Source organism: Ammospiza caudacuta, chromosome 28 (genome assembly GCF_027887145.1).
Source record: "Ammospiza caudacuta isolate bAmmCau1 chromosome 28, bAmmCau1.pri, whole genome shotgun sequence".
NCBI classification, from domain to species: domain Eukaryota; kingdom Metazoa; phylum Chordata; class Aves; order Passeriformes; family Passerellidae; genus Ammospiza; species Ammospiza caudacuta.
Window position 1 is genome coordinate 1466127 of NC_080620.1, and position 18799 is coordinate 1484925.

The following is an 18799-nucleotide window of genomic DNA, read 5'->3' on the forward strand; positions in this document are numbered from 1 at the left end:
AGCCTCAGCAGCAGGAAAGGAAGGAGGAGAGGAAGGAGGAGAGGAAGGAGGAGAGGAAAGAGGAGAGGAAGGAGGAGAAGGACACCTCTGCTCCCCAGGAAGCCCCTGAGGCCCTCCAGGCCCAGCGGGCAGAGGAGGAAGTTCCCCTGCAAGAGGCAGCCCTGGAGACTGAGCCCCCAAAAGCAGATGAGAGGTAGGAGGGGAAGCTGTGGTGTCCCTGGGATGGCACTGTGCCTGCAGGCACTGAGGATGCTCTGGAGGTGCCTCAGGGATGGTGCTGGTGCTTGGCACAGGAGCAGGGACTTTCTGCTGTGTCTGGAGCTTTTCCAGGTGCCTGAGCCACCGAGGTGGGGGAAGCTCCCTTTGTGCCACCAGGCAAGAGCCAGCACCCTGGGCACACTGCCTGGGCCCAGCCACCCCCTGTCCTGAGCATGGCCCAAGGTGTTCAGGAACCTGCTGGGGGTGCAGGTTTATAACCTGGGACAGACATGGGGCTGGGGGAATGGAATATTGGGCTGTGACTCCTCTCCTCTGGCACAGGCTCTTGGCACCCTGGTGGAGCTTGGTCAGAGGAGGAGATTTCCTTTACAGAAGTCAGTCCTCTCCCTAGGCCTGGTAGAAGCTCATCCATGGCCTCCTGTGCTGTACAAGGGAATTAATTGGTGGTCAGGTTCCTGGTGCAGCATGTGAATAATTCATGTCTTGGGGACAGATTATTGAAATATCATTATTGATCATTTCCATTTTCAGTGAGTGTCACTGCTCTGTGCAGAGGTGAACTGCTGTGATGGGCTTTTTCAGCCTTTTATTTAGTTTAAATTACAGACCAGGAATGGAGAATCTCAAATTTAAACCAATGTGTAATGAGCTGTTTTTAAAAAAACCTGGATATTTAGGCCCAAGACCTAGCAGGAACTCGAGGGCTAAATATCCAGGTTTTTCCTGCAGTACCCACTGCAGGAGGGCAGGGGGCTTAGGGGTCCTGTGCTAGGATTTGGGCACTGTGGATTAGTGCTGGGGACCATGGATTGTGCTGAGAACCCCAGATTGTGTTAGGATGCCCAGATTAGTGCTGAGGGCCTCAAATTAGCACTGATGACCCCAAATTAGTGTTTGGGACCCCAGAGTAGCACTGACTGTGGATTACTGCTGGGAACTACAGGTTAAAGCTGAGGATCCCAGGTTTGCTCTGAGGATCCCAGATTAACACAGACAGAGCCCCCAGGTCTGAGCAGGTTCATCTCCTGAGTGCCCATGGCCTCTTCCCAGAGCAGTTCTGGGTTCCTCCCTCCCTGTTGCATCACACCAGGCTCTCCAGGACACTGGTATGTTTGGAGCATTTCTTTGCTTTTCTTCCATTGTCTTGATTTTGTAGGAGAGGAGAAAATACCCCACAACACCCAGCATGTCCAGGCAGACACTTTTCCCTGGGCTTGGAACCACGGGGTGTTGGGTGCTCTTTACCCGGGGAAGTGGCCAGAGGACATTGTGGGGGCAATGGGGACAAAGAATGTTTAATTCACATGCTGGTGTCACCTGCTGTCCCCTCTGTGTCACCTGGGTGCCCAGGGCAGGGTGTCCTGAGGGTGGGGAAGCTTCTGGCTTCTCCCCAGTGCTCTGCCCTGATTGTGGCTGCCCTTTGCAGCGGGACCTGCTGCCTTTTCAGTCCTTCCTGGTTCCAAGGGGCAGTTTTGCCATGGCCACACTGTCTCAAGGCACATCAGGATCCCCCAGTTGCAGCCTCAGACCTGCTGGGGGTGTGGGGGCTGCTCCCCCCTGCCTGGTGCTGTGCTGGGAGGTGACAGGGGATGTGTGTGCTTGCAGGGAGCCGGCAGAGGAGGAGGTGCAGGACCCCAAAGCACGAGCCAAAGCCAACTGGCTGAGAGCCTTCAACAAGGTCTGCATGCAGCTGCAGGAGGTGAGGACCCCTGGCCAGTGCCGTGGCTCAGGGCTGGGGGCACAGCCCCTTTCCACACCTGGGCAGCTCCCAGGGACATCCACAGACTCGGTGGTGCCAACAGGGGTGCCCACAACCCCATTGGCACCAAGTGGGCTGCCCCAGCGGGGCTGGGAGTGCTGAGGATCCCCCGTGTGTGCTGCATGTGTGTGCTGGTGCGTCATCCCTGGCCCTCTCCCCTCTGTTGAGTTGACAATATTTTGTTTTGTTTTTAGACTCCATCCTCCATCTTTTCTTTTTGTTTTGGCTCTGGATTCGCTCCCTGGGGTCTTGGTCCCTCTCCCCACCGCTTCTCTTTTCAGTTGTCCACCACCATGGCCCTTGCACCCGCGTCTCCCCTCCCTGCAGGGAAGGGGTGTAGCCTGCCTGCAGGTAAGCATGTGCACCTGGAACCTCCCAGCCCGGTGTGTGCCTTCCCTGTGTGTGTGTGTGTGTGTGTGTGTGTGTGCTCAGGGATTGCCCATGAAGGAGGGGTAAGGGTCTCTCTCTGCCCTTCTCCTCCAAAATAATCCCCTGCCTGCAGGGGTAGCTGGCACTGCTGGATGATCCCTGCACACACACCCTCTTCCATGTGCTCTGGCTTTTCCCTGCTCTCCTTTCCAGCTGCTGTGGGTCCTGAGGACCTGCTGAGCTTTTGTGTTGTTTCTTCACTCCCCCAAGCCCTGAATTTTCACACAGTGTAGCCATGCCCCCTGCTTTGCCAACCTCATCCCCTTTGCTGAAGCCCACCCCACCTGTTCACCCAGCTCAGCCTCCTGAAGAGATTTATTCCCAGTGCTGGGAAGAGCCCCCTTGGTTTTGGAGCACACCTTTCTCTGCCCACCCTGCTCATTCTGTGAGCATTCACTGCCCTGGGGGGGCTGTCCCCATGCTGGTGGTTCTTGCTGTGCCCTGACTCTGTCCCTTGTTTTCCAGGCCCGTGGGGAAGGTGATGGAGAAAAATCCCTGTGGTTCAAAGGAGGGTGAGTACAAGGGGAAGCTGGGTACACTCTGCCCCCTGGGATCTCAGCCCCCCTTCTCATTAGGATGTGATTAATGAGCTTGTGTGGGGAAGGGTTGCCAGGCTGTGGGCATTCAGGGAGGCCAGTCTTTTGGAGCTGGATTTTGGGGCTGGTCAGTGCTTTTGGAGCAGCCAGCAGACAGGACATTGCTCTGTGACCCCAAGAGCTGCTGCTGAGGGGGAGAGCGAGGAGGTGAGTGGAGATGGGGATGAGGAGGGGTGGCAACTCCTGCTTCCCCCATGGAGTGGTGTCATGGGGAATGCAGAGCCTCTCACCTGGACGGGCTGGAGGTGTCAGTCCTGTCTTGCCCTCGCAGACACCCTGCCATGGACCTGGGCAGAACCTGGTAGGTTGCCTGAGAACTCTCACATCACCCCAGAGATTTCTTTCCAGCAGGGCTGTGAAGTTCCATTCCTGCCTTGGGTTCCCTTGCAGCAAAACCTGAGGCTCACCTTCTCAGTGCTCCCCTTTGGGGTCCCAGAGAGAACCCCAGCTCTCCAGCCTCACACTGCAAAGCCAAAGCTGACTAAGCCAAATGGGCAGTTTTTCTCCTGGCTTTCACTTCATGGTTAAGCTCCATGTGGGGAAAAATCACAGTTTTTTAACAAAATCCCTTTCCCCTTAGTTTTTAGTTCAGTGATCCTTACCCTGGCTGGGGTGGTGGTGGGTTTGGGGATCCCATGGGTGGGTCCCTGGCCACACAGGGGTTGCTTTGCAGTCATATTCACCAAGTCCTAGATATTGAGAAGAAATCCTTTCCTGTGAGGGTGGTGAAGCCCTGGCACAGATTGTTCAGAGCAGCTGTGGCTGCCCCATCCCTGGAAGCATCCAAGGCAACCTGATCTAGTGGAAGGTGTCCCTGCCCTCAGCAGGGCATGGAACGAGATGGGCTTCAAGGTCCCTTCCAGCCCAAACCGTGGTTCTCTCAAGTGCTGAGTGACCGTGGGGCAACAGCAGGGGGCCCCTTCGTGCCTCAGTTTCCCTTTGCCCGCTGACTTTCCTCTCTCTTGCAGGCCTGGTGGCGGGCTGATCATTATAGACAGCATGCCGGACATTCGCAAGCGAAAACCCATCCCCCTAGTTAGCGATTTGGTGAGGTTCCTCCCAAGGCACGCCCCCACAGCTGCCAGCTTTGCTCCTGCTGCCCCGCCGGACTGCGCCCCGCTCCCCAGCTGCCTCTAACATGGCTTGTGTTCTCTGTTTTCTTTCCTGTGGCCTGGCTGGGCCTTCCCTGCGGCAGGGGGGCGGCTGTAAGGTTTCTGCGCTGCATTAACAGCATGCCCGACATTAAGCCTGGACGCAAATCTCTCCCTCTAGTCAGCGATCTGGTGAGCGCGGTGCGAGGGGTTAAAGAGACAGCGCCCTGGGGCTGCCGCCAGCCCCTGCCCCCAGCCCTGCCAAAGGGGGCGTCCCGCACTGCCCGGGGGGCTCCTGGCCCTCCCTGCAGTGGGGAGCTGGGCTCTCCCTACCCGAGGGTGCTTCTCTTTAACGGAGCTCTGGTCCCTACCCCAAGCATCAGCCTAAGGTTTCCCAGGGCTAAATCTGGTTTCCCATTTTTTACTGGTGCTGTATCCCTGGTCCCTTTGTGTCCCAGCTGCTGTGCCAGGCTGTCCCTGCAGCTTGGGCCACACTGGTGCTGGACAGACAGACAGACCCCTGTACCAGGGGAGGGCTGGCAATGGCTTTTCCAAGCTGCCCACACCCTGTGCTCCTGTCCCCACTGTCCCATGTATGGGGCTGGAGACCCCCGATGTGTGGGCCCCCCATGATGGGGTCCCCTCCAGTCCCTGGGCTCTATTGCCCAGAGTCACTCTGCTGGTCCCCTCCCACTCCTGATGACAAGAGACAGCAATTTTGGAAACAAAGACACCCTGTCCCCAAGAATTAGGTGCCCTTCCCCTCCTTCCTCTCTCTTTACACCTTGTCATCTCCACTGTGTGCCCTCCCTGGGGTGCCACCCTCCTGTTCCCAACCTGTGTCCCCACATTCCCCCATCCCCTTGCTGTGCCCAACTTGGTGCCCCACCCCAGCCCTCTTGGGCAGCTGCTGATGCTTCTGCACTGTGCTGTGTTGGTGTTTTGGGGGTGGGGGTGGTGGTGTGGGCAGTGTGTGGGGTTTGGGGGTTCTGCTGCCTTTCCCTGCTGGGATTTGCAGGCTGCAGCCAGTGCTGTGGTTTGGGGACACAGTGCCCCCCACCACGGACTGCTCAGTGCTGGATGAGGGGTAGTTCCCCCAACTCCCACTGGTTCTGGCAGGGAAGGGGCTCTCCTGGGAAGGGTTTGCACTAATGGCTTCTTGTTCCCCCCTCGCTGGCCCTGGCTGCCCACAGGCCATGGTAAGTGCCCCCCACCCCATCTCCCCATGGGTCTCAGACACGTGGGGAAAGGCTCTGCCCCACTGGAGCTGAACTGGGAATGTCACAGGCTGCTGCCCTGGTTCCAGTCCCACTGCACAGCAATGGGTGCTGGGCTGTCCCCACTGCCCCCCATGCAGCCAGGACCCTTCCCTATCTGGGTTTGGGGTGTAGGAGGGAGCTCTCATGGTCTGCTGGATCTGGGAACTCTCTTTCTTTCCCACAGTCCCTGGTCCAGTCCAGGAAAGCGGGAATCACATCCGCGCTGGCCTCGAGCACCTTGAACAATGAGGAGCTGGTAAGTGCTGGGGTGGGCTGGGCTGGGGATGGTGGGGAGGGGGAAACTGAGCATGGGGGCCCAGGCCAGCAGTGGAGGTGCAGAGTCTGTGCCCCACCAGCATCCTCTGGTGATTCTTGAGCATCTGGGCTGCTCATGGCAGCACCCGGGGATAGAATCATGGGATCATTAGGGTTGGAAAGGACCAAAGGATCATCAAGTCTGACTGTCAGCCCAGCACCACCAGCATGAAATCAATGTCCCCAAGTGCATCCTCTGCCCTGCTTCAGTGTTTCTCCCCCTCTCTCCCCTGTCCCTGCACAGAAAAACCATGTTTACAAGAAGACCCTGCAAGCCTTAGTGTACCCCATCTCCTGCACAACGCCCCACAACTTCGAGGTGTGGACGGCCACCACGCCCACGTACTGCTACGAGTGTGAGGGGCTGCTGTGGGGCATTGCCCGCCAGGGCATGCGCTGCGCCGAGTGCGGCGTCAAGTGCCACGAGAAGTGCCAGGACCTGCTCAACGCCGACTGCCTGCAGAGTAAGGACCTGGGGCCCACTGCCTTGTCCCTTCTCCCTTGTCCCTTCTCACCTTGCAGAGGGAGGAGGGAGCAACCCAGAGAGCTCCACTCCTGACCTGGGCATGGGAGGAGTGGTGGGCAGAGCAGACCCATCCTGGGCAGGGGGTAGAACCCTCCAGTTTTGATTAATTCATGCATGGAATTGTAGAATTGTGGAATTGTTAAAGCTGGAAAGGACCTTTAAGATTATCAGGTGCAACCATCAGCTCAGCACCCTGTGGTCACCACTAGACAGTGTCCTCAAGTGCCACAGCCACATGTTTTTTGCACACTTCCAGGGGTGACTCCACCACTTCCTGGGCAGCCTGGCCCAGGGCTGGACAGCACTTTTGAGGAAGAAGTTTCCCCTGATACCCAACATAAACCTTCCCTGGTGCAACTTGAGGCCATTTCCTCCTGTCCCTGTCCCCAAGCCCACCATGCCAACCTGTGAGATCTCTTGTCTCTCTCCTGGGCACCACTAGCCCCCCATCCCATCTCACCCATGCCTGTCCTCTCCCAGGAGCAGCAGAGAAGAGCTCCAAGCATGGGGCAGAGGACCGGACCCAGAACATCATCATGGTGCTCAAGGACCGCATGAAGATCCGGGAGCGCAACAAACCAGAGATATTTGAGCTGATCCAGGAGGTGTTTGGGGTCAACAAGACCACGCACACACAGCAGATGAAGGCAGTCAAGCAGAGTGTCCTGGATGGCACCTCCAAATGGTCAGCCAAGATCAGCATCACAGGTAGGCAGCTGGTTAGCCTTGGGGACCATGGGAATGTCCCCACTGCCCAACCCCTCATTCTGCCAGGCAGCTTCAGCCCTTGGGGGGGACACAGGTGCCTGTTTTGGGGAATTTCATGTGGCTGTGGCACTGACTTCTCTCTGTCTGTTCTCTCTGCCATGCTGTGCTGTGCTGCAGTGGTGTGTGCCCAGGGCCTGCAAGCAAAGGATAAGACAGGTTCCAGTGACCCCTATGTCACTGTCCAGGTTGGAAAGACCAAAAAAAGGACTAAAACTATCTACGGCAACCTCAACCCAGTCTGGGAGGAGAATTTCCATTTGTAAGTTCACTCCCGATCTCCCCATTCCCCTCTCTGGCCACTCGTGGTTGTGCCAGGCTGTGCTGGCTCTTGCCTTGTCCCAGTAGGGTGGGGGGAGCCAGCTGGGCCTCATCCTGCCCCCACTGAGGTGCTGGGGTCCCTTGGGGTTCTGTTTTGTGCCATGAGGGTGTGACTCCAGGGGCTGCCTGGGTGTGGCACAGAGCTGCTGGGAGGGGATTGGTGCCCCCACATCTGCTCTCTTCCCCAGTTCCTGCTTTGTGCTAGTCCCTTTTGTTTAGGGAAGCAGTGATGGGGAGTGGCTGGAAAGGTTTCACTGCTCATGCTGGGGCCTTTGTCACCTCTCCAGTGAGTGCCACAACTCCTCTGACCGCATCAAGGTCCGTGTGTGGGACGAGGATGATGACATCAAGTCCCGCGTCAAGCAGCGCTTCAAGAGGGAATCTGACGACTTCCTGGGCCAGACCATCATCGAGGTCCGGACCCTGAGCGGGGAGATGGACGTCTGGTACAACCTTGGTGAGCAGCACAGCCTGGGGCCCTGGCCTGGGCTCAGGGGTGCCACGTCCTGCTCAGCCTGGGACCCTGGCACTGGGATCAGGGGTGCCACATCCTGCTCAGCCTGGGACCCTGGCGCTGTGCTCCAAGGGGGAAGTGCTGCCAACCATAGGCTGAAGGTTATTGCAGCAGGGTTTGCGCTTAGAAACATTTAATATCAAAAGCCATCAGGATAAAGTGTTCTCCCAGAGTCATTTTCAGAACCCTGTACTACCCAGGAAGTTCTAGAACACCAGCCTCCTGCAGAAGGGAAACTGAGGCACAGAAAGGCCATGTCTCTAGCAGCTGGGAATGTGGCCAAATCACTACCCCAGTCTGGCTGCACACCCTGCTGGGTGTCCCCTCAGCCCTAGCCCTATGCCACAGCACTGTGCCCTTCTTTGGGGCTGGCAGTGAGCAGGGTTGCCCCAGGGAAGCCTCACACCCTTCCCTCTCCCTGCACCCACAGACAAGCGCACAGACAAGTCTGCAGTGTCAGGAGCCATCCGGCTGCACATCAGCGTGGAGATCAAGGGTGAGGAGAAGGTTGCTCCCTACCATGTCCAGTACACCTGCCTGCATGAGGTGAGCAACCCAGACAGGCACAGGGGGCACAGCCCCCTCCCCAGCAGTACCACCCTGCCACCACCTGCCCTGGGGAGCTGACAGGATGCATTTGTACCTCCAGAACCTGTTTCACTTTGTGACGGATTTGCAAAACAACGGCGTGGTGAAGATCCCCGACGCCAAGGGGGACGATGCGTGGAAGGTTTACTTTGATGAGACAGCACAGGAGATCGTGGATGAGTTTGCCATGCGCTATGGGGTGGAGTCCATCTACCAGGCCATGACGTGAGTCCTGTGCCCCCATCTGGTTCAGAGGGGCTGCACACATCCCTCAGGTGCAGGGTTACTGTTCCCATCTTCCTCTTCTGCTGCCATTGGCACTCACATCCCTGCCATGGGTGCAGACTGGCCCCAAGCCTGTGCACCCATCCTTCCCCTTCCCAACGCACTCTGGCACAGCCTCATCTCAAGTCCTGTGTCCAGTTTGGTCACTACGAGATCAGAAGGACCCAAAGCTGTTGGAGAGTGCCCAAAGGAGGGACATGGAGCTGGGGAAGGGGCTGAGGAGCAGCTGAGGGCACTTGGCTCGTTCAGCTGCAGCCCAGGAGACTGAGGGGAGGCTCCTCGGGGGCTGCAGCTCCTCCCCAGGGCAGGCACAGGGGCAGGGGCTGAGCTCTGCTCTGGCACAGGGACAGGTGCCCAGCAAGGGCTGCAGCTGTGCCAGGCCTTGGCATGGAGCTCAGGGCAAGGTTCTGCCCCCCGAGGCTGCTGGGCACTGCCCAGGGAATGGTGCCAAGGCTGCCAGAGCTGCAGGAGCTCCCAGGGCTGCTCAGGGTGGGGGTGTTGGGGTGGCTGTGCAGGGACAGGGGCTGCATAATGATCCCTGAGGGTCCCTTCCAATTTGGGATGCTCTGGGATTCAATGACTTATGCATCACAAACCCTGCATCCCCTCCCATGACCACCTCTCTCCATAGGCATTTTGCCTGCCTCTCCTCCAAGTACATGTGCCCCGGGGTGCCGGCGGTGATGAGCACCCTGCTGGCCAACATCAACGCCTACTACGCTCACACCACGTCCTCCAGCAATGCCAACGCCTCCGACCGATTCGCAGCCTCCAATTTCGGTGTAAGTCCCATGGTAAGTAAGCGCTCTTTTTCTCTCCTTTTTCTGGGAGGGGGTGGGGGGTTCAGGAAGCAAAACGAGCTGTGCAAAACACCCCACTCCAAACTGCAGCCAGGCAGCAGTGGGGTCAGCCCCTGCTTGCCCCAAAAGTCATCCTGCTCCTGTACTTCAGGAAGGAAAATAGCCACCACCTTCCCAGGAGAAGGGCTAAATCTGCTCCCTTATTTATTATGGGAGCCTGAGCAAATTGGGTGGCAGCGTGCCAGGAGGAGGGGGCACCTTGGTGGCAAAATCAGAAGCATATGGCCATGACCCACCCCTGCACTTCCTGGGGGATCTTGCACAGCCTCGTGTGCTTTGAGGGTCCCCAGCCCTCTGCAAACTCAGCCAGTTGTGCCAGCACCACTGGGTGCCAAGGGGGCGAGTTTGTGGCAGGGCTGGGTGCCCCTCGGGGACGTGGGCGAGGAGGGGCTGAGCCCTCACCTGGGCTCCCCCAGTGCCATCCCAGAAGCAGGAAATGGTCGCTCTGGGTGTGCATGGGGCTGCCAGGGTCAGTGCCCAGCCCCAGGTACAGCAAGGTGCTGGGTATAGCCAGGGACACAGCCAGGGCTGAGCACAGCTCCACATCACGCAGCTTTGGCTCCCCTCGCCGTTCTGCAGGGGGAGTGAGCTGTGCCTCGGATCATGCAGCAGGAGGAAACCAAAACCAGCCTTTTCTCTAACATGGAGGATTTTAAAAACTTATATCTTTCTCTTTTTTAGAGAGCCTAAGGTTGGGTGCTAAAGTGCCTGGCCATGTCGTGTCCAGTGTTAGAGTGCTGCAGCCGCTCCTGGGTGTGGGGACGCCCCAGGGCCCGGCTGGGCCAACCCCGCCAGCGCCGGAGGTTTGCGGTGCCAGCACAGGCTGTGGCCATGGCCGAGCCATGGAATCGCTGCCCTTCCCACCCCTGTGCTCCCATCCAGGACTCTGCAGAGCCCTGCGGGTCAGCCCTGGCCCGTACAGCCAGTGCTGAGTGGGAGCCCAGGGCTCTCATGGCAGGCACACATGGCTGTCCAGAGCCTCTCCACCCACAGGAATGCAAAGGGAAATGCTCCCCAACAATGTTTTGGGGCCAATAATGGGAAGAAATTCTTCCCTGTGAGGGAGTGAGGACTGAGGTTGACCTGAGAGCAGCTCAGTGGCTGTCTCATCCCTGGAAGTGTTCAAGACTAGATTGGACAGGGCATGGAGCGACCTGGGATAGTGGAAGGTGTCCTTGCCCATGGCAGGGAATGGGACAAGGTGGTCCTTAAGGTCCCTTCCAACCCAAACCAGTCTGGGACTCTATCATGAGTTGCTTTACCATCAGCTGTGACCCCTGATTCAATCCACAACCCAAGATGGAATTTGCATCCTTCTGCCCTGTGCTCCCTGGGTGAGAACTGGGCTGAGCTGAACTACAGCCCCTCAGCTCCACTGCAGACCCCCCCACACGGGGTGTTCCCTGCCCATGTCCCTTGATGCAGCCCAGTGGGGTGAGTGAGGAGTCATGGAAATGTCCAGCTCCTGGGGCCATCCTCAAGATGGACAACCACTGTACCTCTTTTTTTCCTGAGCTCTTGCAAAGCCCCCTCTCCCAACTCTTGTCCTGAGCCCAGGCTCAGAGATGTTCCAGTGGGCAGACAGAGCAGCCTGTCAGCCTCATAGCAATGACAGGGGACACGTGGTGTCACCTCTCCATCCTGAACCTCACCTGGCATGGCCACATGTGCCCCAGGAGCTGCTGAGGCCTTTGAGTGAGCCCCAGCCACCAGCAAGGAGATGCTCTTCTCTGCAGGCATGTCCTGCCCTTTGAGGGCTCAGAAAGAAGGCAAGAAGGCAGGGAAGGAAGGCAGGAAGGAAAGGAAAGGAAAGGAAAGGAAAGGAAAGGAAAGGAAAGGAAAGGAAAGGAAAGGAAAGGAAAGGAAAGGAAAGGAAAGGAAAGGAAAGGAAAGGAAAGGAAAGGAAAGGAAAGGAAAGGAAAGGAAAGGAAAGGAAAGGAAAGGAAAGGAAAGGAAAGGAAAGGAAAGGAAAGGAAAGGAAAGGAAAGGAGAAAGGAGAAAGGAGAAAGGAGGGAAGGTATGAGTGAGGGCTGAGCTGAGAGCAGAGGGTGGGGGGTCACTCCCTGTCCCTTTCCCCTGCTCAGCTGCCCCTGGGTGTCTCTCCACAGAAAGATCGCTTTGTCAAGCTCCTGGATCAGCTGCACAACTCCCTGCGCATCGACCTCTCCATGTACCGGGTAAGGTGCCTGCCCTGCCTCAGTATCCCCAGGTGGCACCAGGTGGCTGAAGCACCAGGTGGCTGCTCCCTCACCCTCCCTTGTGAATTTGGAGGGCAACTCCCCTCTTTCCCTTCCAGAACAACTTCCCTGCCAGCAGCCCCGAACGGCTGCAGGACCTGAAGTCCACAGTGGATTTGCTGACCAGCATCACCTTCTTTCGCATGAAGGTACAGCTGGGGCCCTGCTCTCCCTGTCCCTCAGGGATCTGACTCCCTTTGGCCCTGGTTCTCTGGGGGTTGGGGTTGTGCTGGCCTGGTTCTCTGGGGGTTGGGGTTGTGCTGGCCTGGTTCTCTGTGGGTTGGGGTGGCTCTGGCCTGTGGTGCTCCTGGGTGAGGTCTGGGGGTGCTCCAAACACCATGCCCACTCTGCACACCAGGTCCAGGAGCTGCAGAGCCCCCCACGAGCCAGCCAGGTGGTGAAGGACTGTGTGAAGGCCTGTCTCAACTCCACCTACGAGTACATCTTCAACAACTGCCACGAGCTCTACAGCCGCGAGTACCAGACAGACCCGGTGTGTGGGCAGGGGGGTGCTGGGCACTGACCTCCCCTTCCTGTGCCCTTCTCCTTTATTCATGCTCCTGCTCCCTCTCCAGAGTGCTCAGTCCTGTGCAGAATCATCCCCAGGAGTTTGAGCTGTGGGGTGACAGGACAGACAAGAGGGGGTTGCATGGGGCCTCCAGGGTATTCCCTCCTGCTCCCTTGTTAACCCCAACACAAAGTTGAGCCCTGCACTGGGGTGACCAAATTTTCCACTGTGTCCCTGCCCCTCCAGACTAAGAAAGGCGAGGTGCCCCCCGAGGAGCAGGGCCCCAGCATCAAAAACCTGGATTTCTGGTCAAAGCTCATCACCCTGATTGTCTCCATTATTGAGGAAGACAAGAACTCCTACACACCCTGCCTGAACCAGTGAGTAGGGGCTGGGAAAGGGGACAGTGCTGTGCCCACAGAGGGTACCCACATGGAGGCCAAAGGATCTTGAGGCCTTTGGAAGTGGTTATAACATCCATTCTACAGATGGGAAAGCTGAGGCTGCTGGGAGGTGTGTGAGGGATATCTGTCCACATGGAGGGCCCATTCACTCTGTGTTCATGGCCTTGAGCTGTGCTGGGGAGGTTCAGGTTGAACATCAGGAAGAATTCATGGAAGGGTTGGTCAGGCATTGGCTGGGGCTGCCCAGGGAGCTTTGGAGTCCCTACCCCTGGAGGTGTCCAAGGAAGGCCTGGATCTGGCACTCAGTGCTCTGGGCTGGGTGGCAAGGGGGGGATCATTCACAGGTTGGACTCGATGGCCTTGGAGGTCTTTTGCACCCTAAACAATTCTGTGGTCCACACTGTCCCCTCACCCCAGGTTCCCCCAGGAACTGAACGTGGGGAAGATCAGCGCTGAGGTGATGTGGAACCTCTTTGCTCAGGACATGAAGTATGCCATGGAGGGTGAGTCCCACCTGCCACCCTGACCAGGGAGAGGAGAACCAGGCAGGAGCTGCCCTCAGCTCCCACCTCCCCTGTTCCCTGGGCAAACCCATTTCCTCTCCTCACCAACACCATGCACAGCTTACCCCCCTCCTCACCTTTTTACCCTGGAGCTGCCCCTGGGCAGGGCACAGCCCAGATTTGGGACTCAGAGTGAGCCCCAGGCCCTTTCCCCGTGCAGAGCACGAGAAGCACCGCCTGTGCAAGAGCGCAGACTACATGAACCTGCACTTCAAGGTGAAGTGGCTGTACAACGAGTACGTCACCGAGCTGCCCTCCTTCAAGAGCCGCGTGCCCGAGTACCCCGCGTGAGTGCAGCCCTGGGCCGGGAGGGCACTGCCACCACCAGGGCTGCTGCCCTCACCACGGCTGGCTCTCTCTTGCAGCTGGTTTGAGCCCTTTGTCATCCAGTGGCTGGATGAGAATGAAGAGGTGTCACGGGATTTCCTGCACGGAGCCCTGGAGCGGGACAAGAAGGATGGGGTATGAGCAGGGCTAGGGGAGCAGCCTCACAGGAGAGGGGCTTGTCCCTTGATGCCCAGGATGTCCTGACTGGGGCCAAAATGTCCCCCTGACACCCTGCTGACACCTTGTCTCACTCCTACAGTTCCAGCAGACCTCGGAGCACGCGCTCTTCTCCTGCTCTGTGGTGGACGTTTTCTCCCAGCTCAACCAGAGCTTTGAGATCATCAAGAAGCTGGAGTGCCCTGACCCCCAGATTGTGGGGCACTACATGAGACGGTTTGCCAAGGTGGGCACCACTCCTGGCACCCCAGTGCCAGTCCTGCCTGGGGCTCCTGGGCTCCCTGTGCAATATGCTACCAGCACACCCTGGAACACTCCCAGCTCTGCTAGCACAGTATATTAGTTAATTAATTATGAGATAATTGATAAGTTATTTGCTTAATTAATACAGATTAATTAAAACTGGCTTTCTGCAATATAGGAAAGAGTTACATGCAGGCTTGGTGGCTGTTGCCCTTGCAGCTGTGCTGCAGCAGCCCATGGAGACCAGTTGTGCTGGATCTGGCTTCCAGTGGCTGTGCCCATGTGGCTCCTGGTGCATGAACATGAGCCAGGTGTGCCCAGGTGGGCAAGGAGGCCAATGGCACCTGGGCTGTCCTAGCAGTGGTGTGCCCAGCAGGACCAGAGCAGTGACTGCCTCCCTGTGCTGGGCACTGCTGAGCCCCCACCTCAAATCCTGGGGTCAGTTTGGGGTGCCTCATGACAAGAAGGACATTGAAGGGCTGGAGTGTGTCCAGAGAAGGGAACAGAGCTGGGGATGGATCTGGAGCACCAGAAAAGGCTGAGGGTGCTGGGGAGGCTCAGGAAGGACCTTGTGGCTCTGCACAACTCCTGACAGGAGGGGGCAGCTGGCAGGGGTCAGGCTCTGCTCCCAGGGAACAGGGACAGGAAGAGAGGAAATGGCCACAAGTTGTGCCAGGGGAAATTTGGGTTGGATGTTGGTAAAATTTCTCACTGAAAGGTTTGTCCAGCCCTGGCACAGGCTGCCCAGGGCAGCACTGAAGTGTTTAAAAAACATATGGATGTGGCACTTGAGGATATGGTTTAGTGGTGAACATGGTGGTGGTGCTGAGGTGATGGCTGGACTTGAATTTATATGGCTTTTCCAACCTTAATGATTCCATGATTCTGTGATCCATGAGGCCAGAGGGTCTGGGACTCCCTGTATATGTCCAGATAGGAGGTTGTTTCACTGCTGTTGGATTCATGGTTTCTTTCTCTCCCTCCTTACCCTTTGCTGTCTGGGTGTCTTCCTTGGTGCCCTGTTTGGCTGCAGACTATCAGCAATGTGCTGCTTCAGTACGCTGAGATCATATCCAAGGATTTTGCCTCCTACTGCTCCAAGGAGAAGGAGAAAGTGGTGATGTATCTCCCTTTTTCTGTCCCCACATGTCACCTCAACCCCAGGGTGGGTCAGTCCCTTCCTGATGGCAGTTCCTGACACGCTGCCAGGGTGGCTTCTGTGCCATCCCTGTCCTCATGTCCCCCAGTGCAAGATGGGAGGGTTCTGGGGCTGTGGGCAGCTGTCCCAGCCATATTTATTGGTGCTGACCCCCCTCTCCATCCCACCCCTCCAGCCCTGCATCCTGATGAACAACATCCAGCAGCTCCGTGTCCAGCTTGAGAAGATGTTTGAAGCCATGGGTGGGAAGGATGTGAGTATGGGGGGGGTTCCTGGAGGGAGCCCTGTGGGGGTTGGATCATTCCCTTCCCTGCTGAGGTAGCCCCTTGCCCAGTTCCCCAGTGCTGGGAGCAGACCCTTCCTCACTCCTGTGTGGGGTCACACTGTTCCACCCCATGGCACCCTGCTCTCCCACCATATCAGACTGGGCTTCACCCTGCCCAGGGATGCATTTGGGGTGCAGAAACTTCCTTGAGGGCTGGTTCAGGAGCTCTGTCAGCTTCAACAACCTGTTCCTCCTGCAGCTGGACACAGAAGCCAGTGATATCCTCAAGGAGCTGCAGGTGAAGCTTAACAACGTCCTGGATGATCTGAGCCGAGTGTTTGCCACCAGGTACAGCTGGGTGAGGGGGCAGTGGGCAGAGCAGAGCTCTGGGGGTCCAGAAGCTGTGTCCAGGGGCTCTGGGGGGCTATGCTGAGCTGCCTGTGTGTTGTGGTGCCCAGTTTCCAGCCCCACATCGAGGAGTGTGTGAAGCAGATGGGTGACATCCTGAGCCAGGTGAAGGGCACCGGCAACGTCCCCGCCAGCACCTGCAGCAGCGTGGCGCAGGACGCCGACAATGTCCTGCAGCCCATCATGGACCTGCTGGACAGCAAGTGAGTGTGGGGGCAGCTGGGACCCCCACCCTGCCCCTCCTGGCCTCGCCAGGCAGTGTGGGGGACCTGCAGAGTCAGGGTGACACAGGAGGGTGACACGGGAGGGTGACACAGGAGGGTGACACGGGAGGGTGACACGTGGCATCTCCTCCGCAGCCTGACGCTCTTTGCCAAGATCTGCGAGAAGACGGTGCTGAAGCGGGTGCTGAAGGAGCTCTGGAAGCTGGTGATGAACACCATGGAGAAGACCATCGTGCTGCCCCCTCTCACAGACCAGACGGTGAGTGATGGGCAGAGGGACCAGGGGCCTGGGACACAGGTGACTGACTGGGGCAGTGTGGGACATGGCTGGCCAGGTGCCCTCGTGGCATGTGAGAGGGTGGGGACTTCTCTGATGTCCCCAAACCTGTGTCCAGCTCCTGGCCAGGGAAGGGATGGAAGAGAGAGAGGTCATCCTTGCTCCAGAACCTTCTTGGTTGGCTTTGGCAAAGGACCTTCCTGCCACCTCCCTTGTGGCATCAAGAGGGGACACTGGCCCTTTCTTATCCATCCTTCCCTCAGAGCTGGGACAGCATCCCACACCACACTGATCCACACTGGCTGTGGGTGTGCTTCCTGTGCCAGGAGGTGAATCCAGGGGCTCCTGGAGTGTGGGGAGACTCTGCCTGTTTGCCTTGCTGAGGGGCTGGGGGTTTCCTGAGGATGGGGGGACATATTCCCCAGCAGGGCTGAGCTGTCCCTTGCTCCTGGGGGGTTTGGGAAAGCACAGCAAACCCAGGGAATGGTTCCTCTCTGAGGCTCCATATCACATTGCTGTTTGCCTGCCCCCCTGCACCTGAAGCTTCCTGAGGTGGTTCCTTTGAAGTCAGGCAGGAAAGGATGACACTGAGGGCTCTCAACCAGCCACACACCTGTCACTCTTTGGTGGCTTTTGTCACTGTTACAAAGCTGGGCTCAGGCTGTTCTTTGGAGTTCCTGGAGCTGTCAGCCTTTATGTCACCTTCCTGGGACTGTGGAGCTCCTGTGCTGTGTCTGTGAGGGACAGCACAGTGGTGAGATGTCAGCCCTCAGTGGTGCCACCTCACTGTCACCGTGTCACCGCCCTGAGCCTGGCTCAGCTCAGCCCCATGTCACTTCTGACTGGGCTCCTTGGCCAAAGGTGGCCAAATCTCATAGGGATGCTGGTGCCACTGAGTCCCAGTCCCCATCCCAGTGTCCATCCCAGTCCCTGTCCCAGTCCCAGTCCCCATCCCAATCCCAGTCCCCATCCCTGTCCCCATCCCAGTCTCTTTGCAGCCAGGCTGTGCAGACAGTGGGGTCTGTGCCAGGGCAGAGGAGGGGGCAGCAGGGACATGTGGCTGTGGTGGGTGATTTTCCTGAGGGCACACAGTCCCTGGAGAAAGCCGTGCTGGGACTGGTTCCTCGGGCAGGGGACATCCTGCCCAGTGTCCCTGGTGCCAGCCCACAGGGTGGCAGGACAGGTTGGTGGTTTGGGGGCCAAGTGTTGACTGGGGACCCTGGAACTGAGCCCCCCTGGGGCAAAGCTCCCCCCCAGAGTCAGGAGGGGCTGGGCAGGTGAGGCTGGGGTGCAGTGGCCGGGCAGGGACACTCAGTGACACTCAGTGACACTCAGTGACACTCAGTGACACTCAGCGCTGTGGCCCTGCCGGGGTGGGGGGCAGCAGGGCTGGCGCTGGGGAGGATGAGGAGGCGGGGGCCGGCACTCACGTCACGGTTGTTCTCTCCAATTGCTCCTCTCGCCTCTCAATGGCAGATGATTGTAAGTACGGCAGCTCCCTGTCTGTCTGTCTGTCTGTCCGCTCTGTGTCGGTCCTGGCCTCGCCGGTTCTTGTCTTGTGTGGCTGCCCGTGCCCTGCCCACGCCCTCCTTCGGCTCCTGGTCCGGCTCCTGGTCCCTGCCCCTGCCTGGCCCTGGCACTGGCTGGCACATGCCAGCCCCTCGGGGATGGGGTGGGTGGAGAGGCCTCGGGCAGGTTGGCGGTGTCGGGATGTGGGGAGGGACAGGGGCAGTGATGGCGTGGGAGGGGACGGCGGTGGCAGTGCCATCAGTGCCATGTCATGGGGAGTGCCAGACCCGGGCTCCGTGCTGAGGGCAGCAATACCGCGGGAGGCACCAGCCTCAATCAGGGCTGCCCGTCCTTCCCCTCGTGCCTCAGTTTCCCCGCGAGGCCCTGGCTGGGTCTGGCTGTGCTGGGGGTGAGGGCGGAGGTTTTCCCAGCCAGGAGGAGGAGGAGGAGGAGGAGTTTCTGGGGACGGGCGGTCCCTGGCCCCGTGCTCGGTGTTGGGCAGGCTGCTGGCACGACTCGTGAGGCTCCTCCTGGTCGGGGTGTGACCCTGGGAACCCGGACTGCTGGTTCCCTTCTCGGCATCGCTGCTGGGTCCTTGCATGGCTTTGACTGAGCAGTTTCCTTCTGTCCTCTTCTGACCAGTCTGTGGCTGTGGGGTTATGCCCCTGGGGGCAAGGGAAGGGCAATTTACCCCCCCAGTCCTGTCCCCACCCCTGTTGTGACCCAGGCACCTGTGCAGGAACAGCAGTGGGAGCCGGCTGCTGAGTGCTGGTGCCAATCCCTGCAGGGACAAACACTTCTCTGCTGTCCCCCAACACCTTTTGTGTCCCACAGCAGCATTTGGGGAAGCCTTGGGGGCAGCCTGGGGCTGAGTGTCCCCTCAGATCTCATGGGGACCTCGTGGGAGCCCCATGTCCCAGCTTTGCTGAGGCTCTGGGGGACAGAGCAGTGTCAGCTCTCTTGTTCACCCA

The 18799-nt window shown here is 58.5% G+C and overlaps 1 protein-coding gene across 1 annotated transcript in view; it reads left to right on the forward strand.

Annotated features, from left to right (window-relative positions):
• UNC13A (unc-13 homolog A) overlaps window positions 1-18799 on the forward strand; it is a 36797-nt gene that overhangs the window by 10881 nt on the left and 7117 nt on the right. The window contains exons 11-37 of the mRNA XM_058821327.1: window positions 33-193; window positions 1825-1918; window positions 2873-2919; window positions 3972-4050; window positions 5288-5293; window positions 5538-5609; window positions 5913-6132; window positions 6675-6902; window positions 7080-7221; window positions 7568-7737; window positions 8225-8340; window positions 8444-8607; window positions 9299-9449; window positions 11636-11704; window positions 11824-11913; window positions 12123-12257; window positions 12519-12652; window positions 13094-13179; window positions 13400-13526; window positions 13605-13701; window positions 13826-13969; window positions 15020-15103; window positions 15321-15398; window positions 15670-15758; window positions 15869-16021; window positions 16178-16301; window positions 17796-17801. Of these exons, the coding sequence (XP_058677310.1) occupies window positions 33-193; window positions 1825-1918; window positions 2873-2919; window positions 3972-4050; window positions 5288-5293; window positions 5538-5609; window positions 5913-6132; window positions 6675-6902; window positions 7080-7221; window positions 7568-7737; window positions 8225-8340; window positions 8444-8607; window positions 9299-9449; window positions 11636-11704; window positions 11824-11913; window positions 12123-12257; window positions 12519-12652; window positions 13094-13179; window positions 13400-13526; window positions 13605-13701; window positions 13826-13969; window positions 15020-15103; window positions 15321-15398; window positions 15670-15758; window positions 15869-16021; window positions 16178-16301; window positions 17796-17801 (3066 nt within the window). The remainder of the gene's footprint in view (window positions 1-32; window positions 194-1824; window positions 1919-2872; window positions 2920-3971; window positions 4051-5287; window positions 5294-5537; window positions 5610-5912; window positions 6133-6674; window positions 6903-7079; window positions 7222-7567; window positions 7738-8224; window positions 8341-8443; window positions 8608-9298; window positions 9450-11635; window positions 11705-11823; window positions 11914-12122; window positions 12258-12518; window positions 12653-13093; window positions 13180-13399; window positions 13527-13604; window positions 13702-13825; window positions 13970-15019; window positions 15104-15320; window positions 15399-15669; window positions 15759-15868; window positions 16022-16177; window positions 16302-17795; window positions 17802-18799) is intronic.